Consider the following 24,942-nt stretch of genomic DNA (forward strand, 5'->3'; position numbering starts at 1 on the left):
GTTGTAATGTGTGTGTGGGACATTGCACACAGCAAGCACTCAACTGACAGACATTCCCATCTCCATCTCCTAGGAATTACCATTGGAGACATTGGGCCCAAGATGGACTTTGAAAATACAGACAATGGCTTCCTGAAGCTGGATCACGTGCGGGTTCCCAGGGAGAACATGCTGAGTCGCTTTGCACAGGTGGGGGGAAGGGCCTCGGGGGGAGCGGGACTATAGGCCTGCACTGCCTGTAGAGGGAAAAATGGACCCCTGCTGGCTGCTGCTGGCTCTGAATCCGTTCCATAGAGCTGTTTTGGGGGTACCTTCCCAAAGAGAAAAATCCTGGTCTTAGGAGCTGTGTGATCTTTGGCAAGTCACTTCATCTCTCTGACACTCAGAGTTCTCATTTGAAAATAAGAGACTCATCAGTCATCCCTGCTCACCCTGTGGGGCAGCAGAGCAATTGTGGGGTGGGGTAACAAGGCAGTTTGAGAGGGCTGAGGGTAATAGGCATCATATTATATGGCAGAGAGGCCTAGATACAACCAATCATTGAATAGAAGCAGCCAAGGTGCTAGAGGAAGCTCTGCAGGCTCCTACTTTCACTTTACCAGGTATGATCCCTTTAGTTTGGATCATAGGGAGGTCTGCGGATGCCCCAGGAGAGGAACTGTGACCCAGGAGACTTTAGGCATAGGTTATTCAGTAAGGAGCACAGGAGTGTTTTAATAATCGGCATGGCCACACCAGAACAGCTAGAGGTTGTGGTGCCACAGAGTACGGAGGCCCACAGTTCTGGATAGAAGGACAGGCTGGGGAGTCTTGGTTCAGACCCAACCCCTGTTATTGGTCTATACAGGTCTTGCCAAATGGTAATTACATCAAGCTTGCGATGCCACAGAGCAACTATCTTTCCATGGTGGTGGTACGGGTGGAGCTGCTGTCGAGTGAAATAATACCCCAGCTGCAGAAGGCTTGTGTCATCGCCATGCGCTACTCGGTCGTCCGTCGCCAGTCTCGGCTGCAGCCCAGGCAAGGGGTGTCCAGAGGCTGACCACAGCAGATGCAACTACCTCTCAGTCCTACCATGCCTGCCTCCTAACACACCACCCCCTGCCTGAGCTAGGGTGCTGGGAACAGACATTATCTCACCCACCCCCTACACACACACACAATGTCTGCCCATCTGGCCATGTCTGTGAGGTCTCTCTCTAGCCCCTTTTAGCCCCAGTGGCTGATTGACCCAACCTGTGTCTGCTGGCAGCTGACCTCCCTGAGGTCTGTGTGATAGTCCAATGCGTCTGGCTATGATTGGCTCAATGTGTCTGGGTCAACTAGTTGTCAAGCTGTGTGTGACTTTGGCTGGTCAAGTTTGTTATGTTAAGGTATCTGGTTGTGTCAGACAAAGACTGACTCTCATACGAATGAGACTGTGTGGCTGAACCTACTTGGATCTATCAGCATCCGATCATGCTATAAGTTTAGGTCCATTTTGTTGTGTGTGGCTGTGTCTGCTGTGTAACCCTGGAAAGTCCTTTGCCCTCCCTTGGTTTTCTCATCTGTCTGTAAAGAGTGAGATCATCAGAAATGAACTTGAGAACTTCCAGTCCCAGAGTGTGGAGCTGTTTCATGCTATAGTCTCCAGGAGTTTTATGCAAAATGGTCTGGGGGCTGAACGCCAAACAGACCTGCGTGCCAAGACAGCTTGGCCACTTATTAACTGTCGGAGCTTAAACTAGTCATTGCTCCTCTTTATCCTTCAATTTCCTCATCTACAAAATGGGGGTGACAGAAGCTGTCTTTCAAGGTGCTGTTGAAGGTGAAGTATGATAAAATGTGCCCCCTTAGCCCAGGACTCCAAGATTCTGTGTTTTCCCTTCACACCCTAAAATGCCCTTAGCCAAGTTGGGCTTCAGAATTCTGGGCTGCGGGAGAGGTTGTGGTCTTCTCTGGAGGACCCATTTTTTTTTTAAATGCAGAGGTGTGCCAAGGAGGGTTAAAATAAGTATGTGTCTATGTAAGAGGCTGCTGGCTCCAAAGAGGAGACCCCATGTCTCTCCCCAGCATATCTGAGTGGCCTCACACATTCAGACTTTCTTTCTACCCACTAATAGTTACTGCAGGCCCCTATATGCTGTTCACAGTCTCAGGGCCCAAGAACATGGCAATGGAAAAGGTAGACACCATCTCTACATTGGGTTAAAAGCATGGATGGATTCCATGAGACCCAAGTTTACAACTTAAGGGTAATTGTTTAGGTTCAACATATTCCCCAGCACACAGCACACGCAACAGACAGTAGATCACTGGCTCACTCATCAGGGCTCTAGGTCCACAGTCCCTTGCCCCAAATCCTTGGGGCCAGAAGTGTTGAAATTCAGAATTTTCAGATTTTAGAAGGGAAATACGCTTTATATGTTGTAATATTGTAAGGGGCAGCACCCATAATCAAACAAGTATTTCTGCAGTGAAATGTGTGGATATTCATGCTAGATGGGATAAAAAAAATTATTAATAGCCTCACATCACCTTAGGTCAAGTTTTGCAATGAGTTATGGAAAAATGTTGAGTTGTATGGCTTTGATGGCTCTGGGGATTTGGGAAGGTGGCTGTGGTTGTGTAGCAAGCTTCTAAATCTTCCACTTTTCTTCCTGTCAGCGACCCAGAGGCAAGAATCCTGGACTACCAGACACAGCAGCAGAAACTCTTTCCTCCACTGGCCATGGCCTATGCTTTCCACTTCCTGGCAGTCAGCATCAATGAATTCTTCCAGCGTTCTTACAGTGCCATTAAGGACCGAGACTTCGACCTTCTGCCTGAGGTACCTCCTGTCTGCTAAGGGGCAGGGGCTGCTGAAGGAGGATGGCTGAGGCTGTTCTGCTTGCCAAGTCCTGGTCCCTCGGGCCCCTCCTGCCTTCTGCCCCAGTCTTCCAACAACCCAGGGGCACCTGGGATGAGCTATACCTGGACAGGTAAATCCGCCCATACCTGGACTCCCGAGAGCTCCAAAAATGTTAGAGGAAATAATCACACATATTACATTGATTGCAGGTCCACAATCCCTGATCTGCACTTGAAACCCAAAAAAGTTCTGAAAACCAATTCATTTGGTGACCTGATTTTTCCCACTGAGCGTGAATATATTTTGCAGCAGGAATATGAATGTATTTGATCACTAAAGTTGCCCCGGATCCCATGGGTTATTATATATAATATTCTTTAAATGTTATGTTTTACCTTTCTAAAATCCAAAAAATATTGTTTCCAAAGCACTTCTGGCACAAAGGATCACAGGAAAAAGACTGTTGACATACATATATATTAAGATTCATCCTGTGCCAGGATGTACTGTACTTTTCAAGTATTGCTTCGTTTAATCCTTCCAGTTGCATAGTAGATGCCATTTATATCCCTATTTACAGATGAGCAAACCAAAGCACAGAGAGGTTAAGAGATGACCTTCCTCCCAGGGATGTGAAATTTAAAAGATGGGTAGGGGTTTTCAAGGACCAAAAATTCAAACCAGACCTGCTACCTGGCAGCTCCTCCTACAGCCAGGACCAGTGGGTTGGTGTCCAGCTTCACAGGCCAGGTCTCCAAAACCTCCACTTGCCAGCAAAATCCATAGCTCCTGGATGATGATGGCCTGATCCAGGAAGCATCCTCTTCCAGAGATCCAGGAGACACTGGCATGGACAGGTTTTCCTTTGTTCTTATTACCCCTAGAACTACATTTCTTAATCGTGTGATCTTGGGCAAGTCATAAGCTCTCTGAGCCTCAGCCATGTCATTTATAAAAGTGTAGATTGAGCAAATAATTCTTACTTTACAGAGTTGTACTCAGCACATAGTAGGCCCTCAATAACTGTAAGCATGGTTATGACTGGATGAACCCCACATACCACCTGACCCTCTCTCTCCCGTTCCTGTAGCTCCATGCGCTGAGTGCAGGTGCAAAGGCCCTAGTGTCAGACTTCTGTACCCAGGGGGCCGAGCAGTGCCGCAGGGCTTGTGGTGGGCATGGCTACTCAAAGCTGAGTGGCCTGCCATCGCTGGTCACCAAGGTGACAGCCTCCTGCACCTATGAGGGCGAGAACACTGTGCTCTACCTGCAGATGGCCAGGTAAGTCCCTGGCTGGTCCAGGCTCCTGATTGACCCCTCAGGGACCCACCCAGTCGCTGGGCTGAGGTTTCTGGGTAGGCTTTGGGGAGCGCTGTTCTGGGGCTGCCAGATTCCCACAATATGCCTCCAATCCATCCAGTTCCCCCCATTACATCCACTACTGCTCCGAGCCAGGCCGTCATCGCATGCTGTCTCACCTGGACAAGAGCACCAGTCTTCTCTCTGGTTTCCCTGCATCTACCTTAGCCCACTTGAGCCCTTTCTCCACAGCTACCTGGAGGGATCTTTTCAGGGCCTAGAGAAGATCGTGTCTTTCCCTTGCTCAGAATTTTTCAATGGCTTCCCAATGACCTGACCTCTGCCTCCCTCTCCATCCCACTCTCACAACCTCCTGCTTCCGCTAACTTCTTCCGGTCACACGCTCCTTTCTCACTTCGGGGTTTTGCACTTGCTGATCCCTCTACCTGGATCTCGTGTGCCACACTTTATTGTACAGCCAAAATGACACCTCTTCCCTGACGACTCTATCCAAAGTAGCCTCACCCTGACCCTCCTACCTACCATTGCCTTCCTCCCTTCACAGCAGTTACCACAATCAGTAATCCGCTAATTTTTTTGTTCACTTCATTAGCTTTACTCTTCTACTAGCTCCTTGAGTGTAAGGACTACATCTGCCTTTCTCACTGGAGATCCCCCAGGCTTAGCCCGGGGCCTGTACACAGAAGGTTCCAATCTGTGAAGCAGGAACAAATAAATGGCCGTCAGCCTCCTCCAAATGGACAGTTTCTTTTCATCCCCCTTATATCTGTGGAGCCTCATGGCTGACAGAGCCACTCGCATTCACCTATTCTCAGGTGACTTAACAGGAAATATTTCCCTAGGTGAGGAGAATGGAGTTTTCTGGCAAATATATAACATTTATTGGATTTTTAAAAATATATAAGATACAATTCTCACAAACCCCCTATGAGATGAGTATTGGCATTCCCACTTAGAGATGGAGAAACTGAGCTTAGAGAGGTGAAGCCACTTGTACAGCATCGCACGGGTCTTGGTGGAGTTGCATGGGAACCCAGGGACGCCTGAGCACAGAGCCCGTACCCACTGAATTAGCATAAGGAAGAAGCTAAGAGTCACCTGAAATCTTGTTAGCACTTTTGCATCTATCCTTTCTTCTTTTTTCAGCTATGAAAATTTAATTTCCACATAGCTTCTGCCCAATTCATCATAAATCCCCAAATCAGAATATTCCAGCTGACAGGAAAGACTGTTTGTTCAGATCTCAAAAGGATTTATGCTCAGGATCTAAGAGTTTCTCCTCAGCTCTGCAGCCCCCATTTTAGTGTCGAAGAAACTACAAGGCTACTCAGGGTGGTAGCCTTGAGGTGCACCTCACTGAGGTCTCCACAGGTGGGTGGCACAAGGGGCTTTGGCATGAGGGTCACCATCAGGGACAGAGGCTGGGCTAAGAGCCAGGAAGACTCCTGGGCTCCTGGGAGAGGGTGAAGAGTGCATGTCTGGGAGAGAGGGGTGCTCCAGAGAATCCCATCCTCTCACCTCTTCCACCCCACTCCACCCCCAGGTTTCTGGTGAAGAACTACCTGCAGGCTCAGGTGACCCCAGGCTCCACGTCACAGAAGTCCCTCCCTCAGTCTGTCACCTATCTTACTATGCCCAGCCTGGCCAGGTGCCCAGCCCAGCAGGCAGCCGACTTCCTCTGCCCAGAGCTCTACACTACAGCCTGGGCCCATGTGGCAGTCAGGTAAGAAATCAGCCATCCCACCTAGGGGCAGACTTCTTCCCCCATGGGGGCTTTTGGCTTTGTTTGGACAATCGTGGATATGCTTTTAAAACAACCTCCTTCCCCAGCCTCCCGGTCCTGTCAGTTCCTGCCACCATAGGCAGAGAGAAGGGGAAGTCGCACCCATGAGCCAGGGTTATTTCCATTATTTCCCCATCTTGGACAAGAGGACATTACCTCTCCATCCCGTGAGAGGACTTTTAAAACTCCTTAGGTTCCTATGAGTATTTGTTGTACAACAAATATACCCATATGCAAATATCAATAATGTATCTGTGCATAAATACCAATAAATAAAGCAACATTCATATGCTTAATATAAAAATAATTTTCTATACCAAGGGATAGAATTAGTGCTATCCGTTCTATCAGGCACCTACTGCATCCCAAGAATGTCCAAACATGGAGGGGCTGATGATAAAGAGAGGATGTGGCCAAACACAGACATTATGGAAAAGACAGAGATTCAACTACCTAAAAAAAGGAAATTTGCAACCCTCGCCCAATTAAAACACCAAAAACAAACTGGGGGGGTGCAAGAGTAGTTCAGCGGTAGAATTCTCACCTGCCATGCAGGAGACCCAGGTTTGATTCCCAGCCCATGCACTTCCTAAAAAACAAAACAAACAAGCAAACAAATAAAAATTTCAACAAAGTGGTTCTACAGTAATGGGATTCTCATATGGAAAAAAGAATGAAATATGATCCCTGCCATACAGCATACAAAAAAAAAGGAAAAAAATATTTTCAATATTTAGTAAGAGGTTTTATGTCCCAACCTGTGAGTCAAGGGATGTTTAATAGTTATTTCAAGATCACAAGTAACTTATGGCACTGATTTATTCCATAGATATATATTAAATGCCCACAACATGCCAGGCTCTGTTCTAGGCATTAGGGATCTATCTGTAAACCAGTCTAATAAAAACCCCAGACTTCACAGAGCTAACGGTTTAGTTGGGGGAGGTGGGGAGGAGAAATAAGGCTGTTCAGAATAACTAAAATCTCATATTTCTTTTTGCTTAAAGCTCAATGTGAAGTCCTAGGTATCTAATTCCCTGACAAAGCAATATTCAGATATTGTGTAATAAACAGTTTGCTTAGCATACAAAATCCAAGGTCACAGTGGATGGGTGGGGAATAGAAAATAAAAGGATACTTAAAGGTTAAGCAAATGGTAAATGATTGATTTAGTGGTTTGGAAGATAAGGGTTTTTTTGGGTTTTTTTTTGGCAGGGGCGGGGAATGTCCATTGAGTAGAACTTGGAGCAGGCTGGGTGACTGACAGGCCTGTAGAGAAAACCCATTCTCTTTCTTCAGCCATGTCTGGCCCTAGAAAACTGATATCAGGGTAGAGACTGCATCAGAAAGATGGGGCAGCTCTGGGTGGGCCTATGGTTCTAAGGCTTCACAGTATGGTGTTAAGAATGGGTCCAAATCCTGAGAGCATTCCTTACTACCGAATAGGTTAACGAACCTATCTAGGACTCAATTTTCCCCCCTTGTAAACTGGGAGTGCCTGCCTTAAAAGGGTCTCTGGAAAGAGATAATATACATCAAGCATTTAGCTTTATTGTACATAAATGTTCAATAAATGGGATTTCTACCTCTGAAAGGCCCCAGGCAGCCCGAGATTAACCCCACATTATCAGTATCTTTCCTATTTGTTTAGGAAGCTGAAACTTTTTCTTTTGCCTTCAGGCTCATAAAGGACTCAGTGCACCATTTACAGACCCTGACACAGTCCGGGGCTGACAGGCACGAGGCATGGAACCAGACCACTGTCCTATACCTCCAGGCTGCTAAGGTGAGCTGCCCATCAGCTGAAGGTGGCAGGGACCTGCTTTGTTTTCCCCGCAGGCTACCATTCTGGGAAAATCCAGGCTCTGTCATTAGTCCCCAGCCTTGCTCAGCAGCTGCCCTCATTTTACTTCCAAGGCTTTAGTCCAGGGTATTTTAATTAAAGGACTAGACTCCAAAGCAATCTTGCTGTCAGCTCTTAGGGGAAAACATAAGGCAGTGTTATTGGATTTACTTCAGGTTGCTTAAGTATTTCCTCCTAAATATAAAAGGAGGTCAAGTTTCACCTTAGCCTCACAGGTATTCCTGTGAGCCTAAGAACAGTAAAACAAGTTTTACTATGTTTTGTGTTTATGCATAATTCACACTTTCAGTCGGCAAATATTTGAGCACCCATTCTGCACTGGGAAGGGTGCTGGGGACTCAGCATAATAATTCACGGACACAAGAAAGCATCGGGATGAAAGAAATACAGCCTTCTGTGGGATCTCAGAGCAGGCGCGTCTCTACCCACCTCAAGGAGTCAGACTCCCCAGAAGTAGCATATAAGCTAAGACTTCAAGGATGAGCTGAAGTTAGTGGGGTAAGGGTTAGTGAGGTAAGGGTTGGGCTTTGAAGGGGAAGGCTTCCAGGCAGAGGGAACAGCAGGAGGCAAAAAAAAAACACCATGTCTGGGAGGAAACGCAAGCCCACCTGTGAAGGACCTAAAGTAGGAATATTGAAACAAGAAGAGGATTTCTACTCTGGAAGGATCATGCAAGATGCAGGGGGAGGAATGGATCGGAGGCTGGAGGTCATTTAGGAGGAGGCACCAGCAGTCTGGGTGAGAGCCAAGAGTGACCCTGACCATGAGCACAGTAGAGGGCATAGAGAGAAATGGGCAGACGCAGAAATATTAGGGGGTGAGAAAGGGGTAAGAATGACTCCTGAGCTCTAGCTAGGGCAGCCAGGACTCCTGCTCTGGCAACATCTGGAAGACCAAGGAGATCACTCCATACTTAGGCTTCAGGCCCAGAAAAATGGCAGCCTTCGAACAAGAGCCCTGAAGGACTGTTTCTGGAGAATCCCTAGGTAGGCAAGCTAGGCAGAGAACCCCCTGGTGACTCACCACCAGCATACACCCTGGTCTGGTGTTGATGGCAACCCTCAGTTCTGCTGGGTTCACTGTGGGGACAACTCCCAGCTACTCCAAATGTCCTATCAATGCAGAGGGTGGGGGTTGCATTCTTATTCCAAACCTGTGCTCTGCCAACAAGTGGACCAAGCGCTGCTTGCCAGCATTGCCCCATTTAATACATACAGCCCCGTGAGGGAGAATAGTAATAATCTCCATTTTAAGGACAAGGAAACAGAACATAGGAATTGAACTCCAGAGCTAGGAATTGCTGATACAAGACATTTTTCTTTCCTACCTACCCTCAGGGAGCCACGGAGTAAAGAGTAACGGGTGTGGGAGGTGAGGCCCAGTCTCAGCCAGCCTGGGGAGGAAGGGCAAGTCCCTGATGGCTTCCTGGTGAAGTGGTGCCCAAGATGAATCTCCAAAGTCATAATACATAGAGCATTCCCTACTTTTTGTGCATTGTGCTTGGGAGAGTGATGGGAGTCAGAAACCTCAGGTATCCAACTGGGTCCCACCTGGAAAGCTGCATGTAGAAAGTAGCAGTGGCAGAAAGGTGGACAAGAAGGAGACTTGGGCCAAATACTGGTTCCAGCTCTGCATGTGACATGCTGTGTGACCCCAGGCAGTCCCTTCCCCTCTCTGGCCTTTTAACTTTCCTATCTGTGAAACAAAGGGGCATGGAAGGGCCTTTGGCCCTGATAGGCTCTGATCCTATAATCTCAGACCCAGGAAAGATATCAATCCCTAGGACCAACAGAACAAATGCTGAGCGCTTAAACAGTCTCTGGTGGCTTTGGGAATGCAGGGTAGCAGTTACGAGTGCAGTCTTGGGAGAAGATTACTCTGATTTGAATTTCTGTGCTACCACACTTACTAGTGACCTTGAGCAAAGAGCTTAATTTCTCAACATCTCCTCATCTGCAAAAATGGGGCCAATAATAGTAATAATGAAGATTAAACGAGTTAATACATGTAAAGTACTTATAGAGGCACCTAAGCATGTAAGTATCGTAAGTTTGCTAAGCAAAATTCAGTATATCAGCAAACTACACTAGTAAGGGGCTCTTTACTGACTAGAAGGCCCACCAGCTCCCCTATAGCACTACCTCAGAATTTGGTGGAAGGCAATATTTAAACCAACTCAGGAATGAACAAATAAATACATTTTCCTTTCAATTTATTGTGGTCAGAGCACAAGGTATGGCTCAGCCTTTTGCCAAAGCATAGAAGCTACCTTCTCCCTCTGGCCCTCATCCTCATTCCAGAACAGAGGCCTGGCCCCTTGGGGAGCTCCCCCTCACTTCATTCCTATACCCAGGGCCCTAAGAATTTGAAGATGTGGCCCTCATGTTAGAAAATGGAAACAGGGCCTAGGTGAAAGAAGTGAGGGTCTCCAGTTGTACCAGCTTGGATGCCAAGGACTGCTGGACTGGCAGCGTCAGCCGTGCACATCTGCCCCTCTTTCACATCCAAATATTGCAAACTCTCTTGCTGTAAGTCCACCAGCTCCAGGAGGCGGAGTGTTGTTAACACCTGTGTGAGGCCTCCCTAGGAAAGCTAAATTGTTACCAAGCAGAAACCTGATCAGGTCACTGCTCCTTTGACCCCCACAGAAAAAAACCCAACCCTTGTCATTCAAGAACCTTCACTGATCTGGGCCCTTTTTCAGTCCACTCTAGCTCACAGTTCCCTGTCATCACCTCATTATACAGCAGTGCTTCAGCCTCATTAAATCACTTACACATGAAGTCTCCCCTGCCTAGAATGACTTTCCCCCCATTTGAGAAGTGCTGCTTTTTACTCTGCCTCTCTCCCCATCACCCGAGGGAACTCATATGTCCCACTGTGCACTAGTCTTAGGGGATGGGGGAATATTCAAAACATTTAAAACCAGTAGGATAGGGGCACTGAAAGGACTTTAGGCCTAAGGGAAGCAGAGACCTGAAGGAACCCTGCTGTGCCAGACTTTAATTCTCTAGTTGCTGGACTGTGGGGAGAAGCAGGGGGTCACAGAGGATAGCAGAGGGGTCTCTCACTGGGTTCAGGGCAGTGGCCACTTACCAACAGTGACCAAATACTAACAACTGACAAAACTGTACTATTACATGTGGACTAAATAACTTCTACCATTTACCCTCAAGTTACAATCTAGCTGAGGTAAACTTTGTGTATATCTTTTATGTACATGTCACCCCAAGACACACAGCTACACAAACCGCCCTGACTGTGGTGGCCACAAAAAATACCTGTTCCTTGAGAAACATGGTGCAGTCCTCCACTTTCCCCAGGCCAGCCTGCAATACGCTTGCATTTTTCTCTCCGCTTTAAAACCTAGTAGAAACTGCCCCAGGTAAATGAAGAAACCAAGAGTCAAGTTCTATAGGCCAATGCTGCCCCCCACCCCCCCACCCCACACAACATCAAAAAGGCTCAGTCAGATGTGCAGTAAGCCAGGAAGAAAGGCAGCGGCTCATCAGCCTGCTGGGACGCACAGGGCCACACAAGCTTATTTCAGCAGGTGTGTCAAGATTCCAGGGTGACTTCTGGAGTTAGAAATCAGAATCGGAGGCCAATGCATCTCTGTGTCTTTGTAGGCTCACTGCTACTACCTGACTGTGAAGAGTTTTACAGAAGCCCTAGAAAAACTGGAAAGTGAGCCAGAAATTCAGCAGGTGCTCAAACGCCTCTGTGACCTCTATGCCTTACATGGCATGTTGACTAATGCAGGTGACTTTCTCCACGATGGCTTCCTCACTGGGGCCCAAGCAGACATGGCAAGAACAGCTTACTTGGACCTCCTCCGCCTGATCAGGTGAGTGGCTGGGACTTCAACCCATGTTAGTCTTTAGAGAATAACCCTAGACACAAGTCACTCCAAGTAACAAAATCTTGCTAAAAGTGGAGTTGGGCAAAAGCAGCAGCAGCCCTGGAGAAGTTTATACTCTGGCATTACACCAAAATAAAGCACTATGAGTTAACTATAGGAAAATCATTGGGGAAAAAAATACATTAGAAATAATGTTTAAATAGAATAAATCATGCTATTTATTAACAATAATCATTTGAATCATAGCTAACATTTAGGGAGCACTCACTGTGTGCAAATAACTGTGCCCAAAGCTTTTACACTCATCATCTCATTTAATATTTATAGCCTTTTTGGGTGGGTACTATTAATCCCCCCCATTTAATGAGGGAGCAAATTCAGGTTTTTTTAGTGACTTGACTAGAGTCACAGAATTAGCCAAAGGAAAAGCTGGGTACAGTCTCCTACCTGCCTGACCCCAGAGCACACTCCTGATGTACGAGATAGTGTACAAGGCTAGGGTAGTGTTGATTTTAAACATATCTCTAACTCTGCTGAATGTTCTTACACAAAAGCTTACCCAGTTTAGTAGACTTGCTTTAATCGTCCCTCCGCATCAAGATGAAATTTTAAAAAAAGCAATAATTCATTTATTGATAACATAAATAGTTCTAAGATGCAGCATTAATGCATTGCAATTTAGGGTCATGAAATACTAGTGCAATGCTTCCATTTTGTTTTTTATACAATCTAAATGATACTTTAAAAATATATCAAAACCAAAGCCCCTACCTGACCAGGAAACTGGAAAAAATGGAAATTAAAAACATTATAAACTATTCATCATTGTTCATAAGATTGAAAATGAGCTAACTTGAGAACACCACACTGAGACGTCACTGGGCAAAAATGATGACTGCTTTATGTGGTGGTGTCCCCCATCACGTGTTCATGTATGTGTGTGACTTTTCCCTGGAACTTCCAATAATCGACATTATCAACAAGACTAAGGTAAAAAAGATTTGAAATTATTTTAAAATAAGACCTTCATGACAGGTTAAAAAATAAAACTAGACCAAATTCCTTTTATTACTAACAATATGTAACATGGTACATATTATTATAAGTGCATAAAAGCACCTAGCAAATAGTTGGAGGTCAGTAAATGTTCAAGCAAATCATCAAAAACTGTCAAAAGTACACTTGATACAATTATAGCTCGGCTATTAAACTTTCCCTGTTACAGAGAATCCAGCGGAGGAAACCATTAATGGTGTAATTACATATTGCACAGTTCAAACTCAAATGGGTCTGGCTTTCTGCAACACTTGGCATTTAAAAGTACATGAAGAGGGGGTGCAAGGGTAGTTCACTAGTAGAATTCTCACCTGCCATGTGGGAGACCTAGGTTCAATTCCCAGCCCATGCACTTCCCAAATAAACAAATAAACAAAATAAAAAACCAAACAAAAAAGACTAATTCAACAAATGGTGCTGCAATAAGGGGACACTCACATGGAAAAAAGAATGAAATGTAACCCCTGCCATATAGCATATAAAGGAAAAAAAAAGCACATGAAGAAAATGTTCTAGCCCTGACTGACACGTGGTAATGAAGAACAAAAGACTACCTAAATACCTCACAGGCATGTATTGTTTTTTTTTTTAATCTGCAACAACACTTTGAAGTGCCTGCCTTGGCTCCAGAGACTTACAATTCAAGACAAGACTGACAGCACTGACGCAAATAGACAACTTGCACATGCATCAGACCCACAAATTGATTTACTTACATTATGGTTTCTAAGTAACCCTACTACTGCAGGGTAATTAGGTTTGTAAAAGACTCTGTGCTTTCAAAGGTCTGTGTCACAATTCCCTGCCTTGATTATTCATTATCTCCACCAGATTTCTGAGATGACAAATGGTTTTTACGTGTTTACATGGTTATAAAATCTCAGTTGGGGGACTTCTAGATAAAGATGGCAGTTTGAACATACACATTTTCTTTTGTTTCCTCCTGAACCCTTACTAAAACAGTAAGTGGATTGAAACTGTTTTAAAGTCATAAATCAACAAACAGAAAGAAAACAGGAGAGGAAACACGATAAAATTGAATGCAAAACTGTCAGTAGGGAAAGCCAAGGAGCAATCAAAGTTATACCAAAGAATATTCTCAAGAACTAGCAGTGCTGTGTGCTTCTAGAAATAGGAGTGATGGTTAAGACTGACAAGGACTGTGTGAAAGTCTAATTAAGGAGTTGGATCACCAATTGTCCTCTCACTCTGTGAGTAGTTTTAAGACTTCCTCAACCCCAAACTGGTAAAAGGGTCAAAAATAGAGGGTCTGAGGACTAGGGAACATAAGACTTGAGACTTAGGTTTTTACTTTATGTGAGAATGGGAGGGTTTTGAGTATAGAATGGACAAAATCTGAAGTCATCTGATGTATATTTTAAAGGATCACTCTGGGTGTTACATTAAGAACAGATAGCATCATGTGCACAAATATATGCATCATGGGTGTCAATGAAGAAGAGAAGGGGAAAGGAGCAGAAAGAATACTTGAGGAAATAATGGCCAAAAATGTTCAAACTCTTATCAACGACATAAAAACACATATCCAAGAACCACAAGGTACTCTAAACAGAATAAATCCAAATAGACTTACTCTAAGACAGATTAGTCAATCTGTCAACTGCCAAATACAAAAAGAGAATTATGAAAACAGTAAGAGAAAAGCTATCTATCACATATAAGAGACGCTAAATAAAACTAAGTACCAATTTCTCATCAGAAACTATGGAGGTGAGAAGGTAGTGGTATTTAAGAAGCTGAAAGGGAAAAACTGCCAGCCAAGAATTCTTTATCCAGCAAAACTGTCCTTCAAAAATGAGGGAGAGTTTAAAATAGTCATAGATAAACAGAAGCTGAGAAAGTTCATTAACAAGAGACCTATGCTACAAGAAATACTGAAGGGAGTTCTGAAGGCTGAAAAGAAAAGACAGGAAAGAGAGGCTTGGAGGAGAATGTAGAAATTAAGATTATCAGTAATGGTCACTAAAAGGGTAAAAAGAAACAAAAACAAGATATGACATATATAAATGGTAGAAGTAGGTATTGCCATTATAGTATAAACACTGAACGTTACTGTATTAAACTCCTCAGTCAAAAGACAAAAGATTGGTAGAATGGATTAAAAAATATGATCCATCTATATGTTCTCTACAAGAGATGCACCTTAGACCCAAGGCCGCAAATAGGTTGAAAGTGAAAGGCTAGAAAAAAGATATTCCACACAAACAGTAACCAAAGCAGAGCAGGGATAGCTGTACTGATATCAGACAAAATAGATTCTAAATGCAAAACTGTTATGAGAAAAAAAGGACATTATATACTAATAAAAGGGGCAACCACCAAGAAGAAATAACAACCATAAATACCTATGCACTTAACTCTGGTGCCCCAAAATATATGAGGTAAACACTGGTAAAACTGAAGAGAGAAAGTGACATCTCTACAACAATGGCTAAAGGCTTCAATACACAACTCTCAACAGAGAGACCAATGAGACAGAGGATTAATCAAGAAACAGAGAACTTGAATAATATAAATGAAATAGACCTAACAAATATATACAGAATATTATACCCCAAAATAGCAGAATATACATTCTTCTCAAGTGCTCATGGATCATTCTCAAGGATAGACCACACGTTGGGCAGAAAATAGGTCTCAATACATTTTAAAAGATTGAAATTATATGAAGCACTTTCTCTGACCATAATGGAATGACACTAGAAATAAAGAACAGGTGGAGAACTGTAATATTCACAAATATATGGATGCTAACCAACACACTCATATGCAATCAGTGGGTCAAAGAAGAAATTGCAAGAGAAATCAGTAAATATCTCAGGACGAATGAAAAAAAGAACACAACATATTAAAACTTATGGGATGTAGTAAAGGCAGTGCTGAGAAGGAAATTTATAGTCCTAAATGCCAACATTAAGAAGGAAGAAAGAGCTAAAATCAAAGACCTAACTGCCCAGCTCGAGAAACTATAAAAAGAACCCAAAGCAAACAGAAGGAAAGAAATAACAAAGATTAGAGCAGAAATTGAGGAAATTGAGAACAAAAAAAACAATATAACCAGTAAAACCAAAAGTTGTTCTTTGAGAAGATCAATAAATTTGACAACTACTTAGCTAGATTGACAAAGAAAAGATGCAAATAAATAAAATTAAAAAAAGGGATTTCCTTTTGTCTTCCTTATCAAGCTCCTTTTGCCTACATTATCAACAGACAAGTAAAACATATGGATTAGAAATGAATACATAATGGGGGGAACAAATGTTGGAATAGATCTAATAGATTGAAATGTTGGTGGTCGGTGAAGGGGAGGGGTGGGGGGTATGGTATGTGTAAATATTTTTCTGTTTTCTTTTTATTGCTTTTTCTGAATTGATGCAGATGTTCTAAGAAACGATCATGAGGATGAATATACAACTATGTGATGATAGTGTGAGTTATTGATTATATAACAAGAACAGAATGATCATATGATAAGAATGTTTCTGTTTGTATGTGGTTATGTATCATAAATTAAAAAATGAATAAATGAAAAAAAAAGGGGGGGACATTACTACTGATCCCACATACATAAAAAAATATCACAAGAGGATACTATGAACAACCATATGTCAACAAATTAGACAGCTTAGATGAAATGGACAATCCCTAGAAACACGCAAAAAACCTATATCGACTCTAGAAGAAATAGAAGACCTCGATGAGCAAATCACAAGTAAAGAGACTGAATCGGTCGCCAAAAACCTCCAATAAAGAAAAGCCCAGGACCAGGTGGCTTCTTAAGAGAATCCTACCAATCAGTCTAAGAAGAATTAATACCAATCCTATTAAACTCTTCCAAAAATTGAATAGGAGGAAACACTATGTAACTCATTCTAAGAAACCAACATCACTCAAATACAAAACTCTAATAAAGATACTAAAAGAAAAGAAAATAACAGACAAGCCTCTCCAATGAATATAGATGTAAAAATCCTCATCAAAATAAATGAACCAAAATTCAAATCCAACAGCACATTAAAAGGATTATACACCATAATCAAGTGGGCTTTATCCCAGGTATGCAAGGTGGTTCAACACAAGAAAATAAATTAATGTAATAACCCATGTTAATAAATTGAAGGGGAAAACCCACGTGATCATATCAATTACTACAGAAAAGGCATTTGACAAAATCTAGTATCCTTTCTTGATAAAAACACTTTGAAAGATAGGAATCAAAGGAAACTTCCTCAACATGAAAAAGAGAGATATAAAAAACCCACAGCTAACATCATACTCAATGGTAAAAGTTGAAAGCTTTCCCTCTAAGTTCTGGAACAGACAAGGATGCCCACTGTCGCCACTGTTATTCAACATTGTACTGGAAGTTCTAGTCCGAGCAATTAAGCAAGAAAAGGAAATTAAATTGGAAAGGAAGCAGTAAAACTTCTCACTATTTGCAGATTATATGATCCTATATTTAGAAAGTCTCAAAAATCTACATCAAAGCTACTAGAAATAAAAATGAGTTCATCAAAGTGGCAGGATATGAAATCAACAAGCGAAAATCAATAGTGTTTCTATATACTAATAACAAGCAATCTGAAGAGAAAATAAAAATAAAAATTCCTTTTAAAATAGCAGCTAAACAATCAAATACCTACAAATAAATTTAACCAAGGATATAAAGAATCTGTATTCAGAAAACTACAAAACACTGCTAACATGTTCAGGATTCACAGTGGATGGAAGTGGCCTCATTCCATAACAAATGGAAGGGGAAACTGGTGTATATATACAACGGACTACTAAGCAGCCACAAGACAGAATGAAGTTGTGAGGCATGCGACTAGGCAAATGAACCTTAAAGGACTGTATGTTGAATGAAATGTCAAAAACAAAGACAAATCACACACACAGACTAAGTATAATATAAACACTTGTGAACTGAAGCCGAGAACATGGGTTATCAGTTTGCAGCCTATTGTAAAGGGTCCTAGATTATAAATTCTTAACAGCAGTCACATATATTCAAGAGTTGTAACTATTTCTAAATACTGAGATACTGAGCTGTTCATATATAACCTGGTCATTTCCAGAAACTTCGGGTATTTATGTGATACCTGAGACACAGAATTAGAGCTCTGAAGCTATGAAAGTCAACACTAACCCATAAAGGAATTGTTTAAAAAGTTGAAAAACAGATCAGACTTCAATTAGAGATATGTGATAAAGTTGATCTTGGTGGGCCTGGAGTAGATCAGAATACAGGGTAAAGGATGATATTTAAAAGTTCAACTTCTGCATAAGACCAAAGGGAGAAATGTTTATTTGGTGCAAAATTTATATTTTGGGTAGCACATTACCTAATTTAACTTGTATGTTCAGTTTAGTTGAATGCCATAAGTACATGGAATCTTGAATAGGGTATGAGATCTTGTTGGTTTGTCCAGGTTAGTGTGATGCCCCAATATATCCCAGAGTAATTTGAGCAGTGAATAAAGAAGTATTTGTAAAGTCCCCTTGGGGTACTTGGGAGAAAGGAAGAAATATTCAACTTCCCCATATGGAGAATTCCTGATACTCTTACAAGCAGTGGGGATAACCAAATCAATAGGCTGAGGCCTCAATCCTGGTGTTCACCCCTACGAAACTTCTTCCTGCAAAGGATAGGCTAAGCCTACTTAAAATCAGGTCTAAGAGTCACCCCCAAGAGAACCTCTTTTGTTGCTCAGATGTAGCCTCTCCCTCTAAGCCATCTTGTCAGGTGAACTCACTGCTTTCCCCCCTACGTGGGACATGACTCACAGGTGTGTAAATCTCCCTAGCAATGTGGGACAGAACTCCCAGGATGAGCCAGGATTCAGCATCATGGGATTGAGAAAGGCTTCTTGAGCAAAAGGGGAAACAGAGAAATGAGACAAAATGAAATTTCAGTGGCTGAGAGATTTCAGAGTCCAGAGGTTATCCTGGAGGTTACTCGTATGCATTATATAGATACCCCTTTTTAGTTTATGGTATACTGGAGTGGTTGCAAAGCAGGGACATGAATAGACATTAGCACATCAATGTTCATGGCAACATTATTCACAATTGGTCAACAGAAACAACCTAAGTGTCTATCAGCTGATGAATTGATAAAACAAAATGTGGTATACAAATCCTATAGAATATTATTCAGCTGTAAGAAGAAATGATGCATGTGACAACATGGATGAACCTTGAGGATATTATGTTGAGTGAAATAAGCCAGACATAAAAGGACAAACATTGCATGATCTCACTAATATGTACTAAATATAATGAGCAAACTCATGGAGGTAATATCTAGAATGTAGGTTATCAGAAGATAATGAGGGTAGAGAATGGGGAGCTGATGATGAATATGTACAGGATTTTTAATAACGTTGACTGTAAATGTCCAGAGGTGGATAGAGGTGATGAGAACACATTATTGTATAACATAACTAACAGTGCTGAATCATATGTGTTATCGTGGTTGAAAGGGGAAAATTAAGGTCATGCATGTCACTAGAAGGAAAGCTAGAGAATGAAATATTAGACTGTATAACATAGGGATGCTGTTGTGGATGATGAAGGTGATTAACAGTAAAAATATAAGAATCTTTCATGAATTATAACAAATGTATGTCACTATTACAAAGTGTTAACAGTACGGTGGTATAGGGGGAAAATACACCTAATACAAACTATGGACTGCAGTTAACAGTAATATTATAAAATTCTTTCATCAGTTCTAACAAAGGTACCAGACCAATGCTAAGTGTCAATAACGGGGCTATAAGGGGTATGGATTTTTTCTTTTTGGAGCAATGAAAATGTTCTGAAATTGATTGTGGTGATGAAAGCACAAGTCTGTGATTATACTGACAGCCATTAGTTGTACATGTTGGATGACCTGTATGGTGTGTGAATAAAACTGTTTTGAAAAAACAGACCTGGGAGTAGGACAAGTGGGAGAGTCAGGAGCCTACTTTAATAATCTAGGTGTTAATGCTTTTATCCAGAATATGAAAAGACAAATTAAAAAAAGGATAAAAAATAATAGGGGGAGATAAAGGGTTAAAATTGGATAGATTGAAATACTAGTGGCCAATGAGAGGGAGGGATAAGGGGTGTATGAATTTTTTGTTTATTTATTTTCTGGAGTGATGCAAATGCTCTAAAAATGTTCATGGTGATGACTATACAACTATGTGATGATATTGTGAGCCACTGATTACATACTATGTATGGACTGTATGTGTGTGGAGATTTCTCAATAAAAATTTTAAAAATTTTTAAAAATCTAGATGAAAGATGGTAGACGAAACTGGGATGATAGCAACAGAGGCGACGATGAAAGAGATTGAAGTTTGGATCTCTTTTGAAGGCAGAACAGATTTGCTGACAGATTAGATCTGTGATGTGAGAGAAACGGTAGTCAAGGCATATGGCCAGAAGGACAGAGCTGCCATTTACTATAAGGGGGAGACTAGAGGAGGACCAAGTTTGAGCAGAATGGGCAGGAGAAGATCTAGAAGAACAAGAGTTTGGTTTTGGATACTTTAGCTTTGAAGAGCCTGTTAGAAATCCAAGTATGAATGCCAAGTAGGCAGATGAGTGAGACCAGAGAGATAAATTTGGAAGACATTGGCATACGGTTGGTATTTAAAGCCATGAGACTGGATGATATCACAAGTAGTGAGTACATGAAGAGAAAACATCCAAGAACTTAGTCTGGGGACGCTCCAAAGTTGGGAGGTTGGGAAGATGAGGAGGTGACCTTGACCAGAGCTATTTCAGTGGAGTGGTGGAAGTGAAAACCTGAATGGATAAAGTTCCGTGGAGAATGAGAAGAGAATTGGAAATAACAAACAAAAAGAACACTTTCAAGGAGTTTTGTGGTTAAAAGGAGCCAAGATTTGGGGTAGATGATGGAGAAGAAAATAGAATCAAAAGTTCGTTTGTTTCTAAGATGGATAAATGACAGCATATTTATGATCTGATGGAAATGATCCAGTAGAAAGGGGAATATTGACATTGTACAAGAAATGCAGAAGAATTTCTGCAACAATGTCCTCTAGTTAGCAAGAGGGCAAGGCATCTAGTGCACAAGGAGGTTCTGGTGAGAGCAGGGAGCCTGAATCTGTGCTAAGAGGAGAGAAGGCCCTGTATGTATAAATGCAGGGGTGGGAGTTTTTGGAAATTCTACTTCTATTTTATCAGTGAAACAGGACTCAAAGTCAGTGAAGACGGGGTGGTACAGATTCGGGGAGCAAAGAGAAGGTATGAAATAACCACTTAGGGGAATGAAAGGGTGAATGAACCAAAGCACTGTAATATGATTGCTGGGCAGCATTGAGGGCACATTTGAGCCCTCATTACACCAGTTAATACGGTCATTTTCTTCCAGCCATATATAGCTACAAAGGTGGAGACAAAGTCAGTGGAAATTGAAAACAATGAGGGTTGGGGTTTTGATAAGTATGACAAAACAAGAGACTGTTGAATATATTTTTAAGGGAGTGAATATAATGGACCATGAAATTTCAGTTGGTTGAAGGAAGTATGAACACAAGAGGGATGAGGGGCATTAAATAGGGAGGGTGCCAGTAGGATCAAAGAATTATAAATAGTCCTAAACACAAATTGCTTCATAACAATGATGAGTGGTCATCAAGAAAGGATTAAATTAGGCGGAGTATCCTAGTCACCTCAGATGCTTTGAAATGAAGGTTAGAGAAGAATGTAAACAATTACATGTGATGCATTCTATCGTATCCTTTGCAACAAAGAGGTAGGGAAGTATCTAAACTTTTAAAAAACATTCCATTTGATAGGTTAAAATAAAACCTTCAAGCATTTTGTTCCTTGAAGGGGAAAAAAGAATTACAGAAGTCAGAATACTAGAACAAGTAAGCTAGAAATAAGGAGACAGTGAAAGAAATTATATGGAGATAATGGAGAAATTACAGATGTTGATAACAAAACCTAAGGTGTGAGCAATGGAGGGAGAGTTCAGGACAATAGCAACGGAGGAAAGAAGTCAAGGAACTATGAGGCCAAATTTTAGAAGAAACATCCACATAAACAGGGAAATCACTAAGAATTATGACAGGCATTGTGTCCGAGTGAGAAAGTGCGCCTGGATGGGGGTAGATCATTGCAACAAGAGATGTGTGGTATGGACAGAGCCCAGCTGTGAATGGAATACATACAGTCACAATATGCAAACTCTAAACGCTGGTCTAGCCAAAATTACAACTAAATTGGGGGACAGGAAGACTAAGAGGAGAAGAGGGAAGGCCAAGGGCGGGAAAAGGATGAGGAAAGGGGTGTTAAAGGAAAAATCCTGTTTTTTGTAACAATGAGTCAATTGATAAAATTTAAAACTGAACAATCAAGTAGAAGCAATAAAAACAAGGTATTTAGAGGGAAACGGAGAAACAGGGACTGCTGTTTTTAAAATACCAAGCCTTAGAAAACTATTTGACTCTCTAAATTGTGCATATTTAACTGATAAGTTAAAACTGAAAATAAATAAAGCTTGAGTTGTTTGAAAATCAATGATACAACCTCCAATTTAGGTGGTGTTATTCACCATCAAACAATAATTAGATTTATACGCGCAATCTAAAATACTCACAGAATCTTGTTTCCTCTCTCAGGAAGGATGCCATCTTGTTAACTGATGCGTTTGACTTCACTGATCAGTGTTTAAATTCAGCACTTGGCTGCTATGATGGAAATGTCTATGAACGTCTGTTCGAATGGGCTCAGAAATCACCGACCAATACTCAGGTAATTGAGTGCAACTCATTATAAATTATGTAAGAGAGCAGAGAACAAGCAGTGAATACACCTCCATATTTTCCCATTTTAATTGATTTCCATTAGACTGGAAGTCACTTGGAATAGTGTATCGGTTTAAAATATTTTTAGAGAATACCTACAAGAAACCGGGAGATGGAGTACAGCCTGACAGGAACCTTGAGCCTGGAGTGTAATCAGCAAAATGCACTGCTCGGAACTTGGTAAAGGGAATGAAGAAGAAGGCCCAAGTTCTAAATCATGGCTTGACATCCCTAAGGGCAAGCCAAACATAGTGGCAAACTGGCTTTTAAGTAACAAAAATAAGATGATAAATCACTACAGTGATTTAACCATCTCATTTTCAGCTTTTTAACTCTCCATTTTGTGTAGATAAAAGTGAGTATTCAGAGGTAACAGGAAGCTTGAGGGAGGGGAGTCTATCTCGGAACTGACTGCCAGCTGGAGATGCCTCCCCCCTCTTCACTCTAAGCCACCCCTGTAACAAAGAAGCTGCCCTGCCATCACCAACAGTGGCCTAGGAAATGACAATAAATGATGATTACAAGGGTTATGGAGAAAAGATCCCCAGCTGTCCTAGGCCAGAAAGGGGGTAGGGGGTAGGGGGTAGGGAGGGAGCTCATAAAACCCTAAGGGCTCTGCTCTGAGCCTCAGTGGCAAAGTTTATAAATGTTAATAAATATATTAACTGGAGTGAGGAAATAAACCCCATATTTAGAATTTTGGAAACCAATATTTAATAGATTTGATACAGATGATCTATGGAGACACAATAGATTACTTTAAGTTCTATAATGCAAATGTTATTCAGATGATAAAACTTACTTTTTCACCTCTTCAGTCAAATTTCAGAAAAGGTGTCTTAACACCTCATCAAATTGGCAACTTGCAGGCTTTCGTTCACACTTAGCAGGGTGTTAGACTTGCTTTTAACAATTTGCATCCTGTCATACCTTGTAACTTAATTTAACATGATTATCTAAAGTTATAAAACAACTGTTTATCCCCAAAATGGTTGTCAGATAGACAGCCGATCCATTTCAGTTATTCCCCATCCCCAAGAAATCATTCTTTTGAATCAACAAAAAAATATAAATAAGTTACCTAAAGAAAGCATGATACGTTTAGTCCTTAGTACAAGATTTTCTTAGTGTGTTACCTGCTTTTCTAGTGAGACCTCTAATTAGAGCTCTCTACTTCTAACACTTAATTCCTGGCATAAAATACAGTAGTCCTCCCATCCCAGATCAGTGCCCATGATCTGAGGATAAATGTATGCCTTTTGGTGCTCCAGGGAAGAGCCCACCTGCTAAAACTCCTGTGAGGAAACACTGAAATACAGTGTTTTATTGGCAACCCAAGGAACATTCCAATTCTGATTCCCCATCTTTACTACAAAACAAACAACACTTTTTTGGCTTTTGGCTACATTTTTAATCTTTATTTTAAAATAATTTAATCTTGATACTGTATGAGAGCAGACTTAAATAAGCACCACTGAACCACAGCATCCAGTTTTGGTCAAACACACTTCATCCCATTCCTCTCCTCTATCTCCCTTCTACTTGCGAACAATCAAGTTAGGAGTCTTTTCTTCCTAACTCCAGGATCTAGGATGGAGTACACACTCCATGTTTCTATAAATAAATAAACATGATCTTATGACTTACACAGTGAAACGAAGGAACTAGCTGCATCCACAATGATGCAAATCCTCACCATTCTAGCGTGCATTACCTTGCTAAAAACGTGACAGGTACAGCAATGTGACTCTTTCATACACAGCAATTTAGGAATGTGAGATTACAGATGACTTTGGAGAACTGTTTCCAGTTAGTTAAATGACACATGGTTGACTGCTAGAACATAGCCACATGATTTTTCAAAACATTTCGAGCTCCTTCAAGGACCACCAAAGCAGCACTCTTAAAAGTGCATTTTTTTTAACTAGCTGTAGATAATTTTGAGCCTGTAGTAACAGACATTTTTCCTCATTTGGACTACTAGAAAAAGGCACACTACATACAGGTATTTCAAATAAATTAAATTAGTTGCCACACTGAAACGTGCCTTCTAGACAAAGTATGAATGGGAATATACTTCACTGTCATTTTTCAAGCAAACGTGCTATGCTAAGTCTAGCTCTGATACCTGCTTTTTGACTTTTTTTTTTTCCTAATCTAGACGCTATTTCCAAGCCATCTTCTCCGAAGTGAACTGCAAAAGTCTCTCCCCCCTTCCCTACCTTCCTGCTCTCCATCCCCATATTAACTCATATCTAAGTGATTCCTAATAGAAGCAAGCACTGAAGGAACCATTGTAGATACTTTCAAAACAAGAACCCTATCCTCTCTACCCCCAAAATTTTACTGTATAAATTGGTCCAAATTATA

At 41.7% G+C, this 24,942-nt stretch overlaps 1 protein-coding gene across 3 annotated transcripts in view; it reads left to right on the forward strand.

Annotated features, from left to right (window-relative positions):
• The window catches only part of ACOX2 (acyl-CoA oxidase 2), a 31,670-nt gene that overhangs the window by 5,933 nt on the left and 795 nt on the right, over positions 1–24,942 (forward strand). For all 3 annotated transcript variants that reach the window (XM_077128853.1, XM_077128855.1, XM_077128854.1), the window contains 8 exons: positions 74–189; positions 848–1,020; positions 2,647–2,809; positions 3,921–4,111; positions 5,694–5,873; positions 7,614–7,719; positions 11,427–11,644; positions 22,387–22,519. In XM_077128853.1, coding sequence (XP_076984968.1) covers positions 74–189; positions 848–1,020; positions 2,647–2,809; positions 3,921–4,111; positions 5,694–5,873; positions 7,614–7,719; positions 11,427–11,644; positions 22,387–22,519 — 1,280 coding nt within the window. The remainder of the gene's footprint in view (positions 1–73; positions 190–847; positions 1,021–2,646; positions 2,810–3,920; positions 4,112–5,693; positions 5,874–7,613; positions 7,720–11,426; positions 11,645–22,386; positions 22,520–24,942) is intronic.

Source organism: Tamandua tetradactyla, chromosome 15 (assembly GCF_023851605.1).
Source record: "Tamandua tetradactyla isolate mTamTet1 chromosome 15, mTamTet1.pri, whole genome shotgun sequence".
In the NCBI taxonomy this organism is placed as follows: domain Eukaryota; kingdom Metazoa; phylum Chordata; class Mammalia; order Pilosa; family Myrmecophagidae; genus Tamandua; species Tamandua tetradactyla.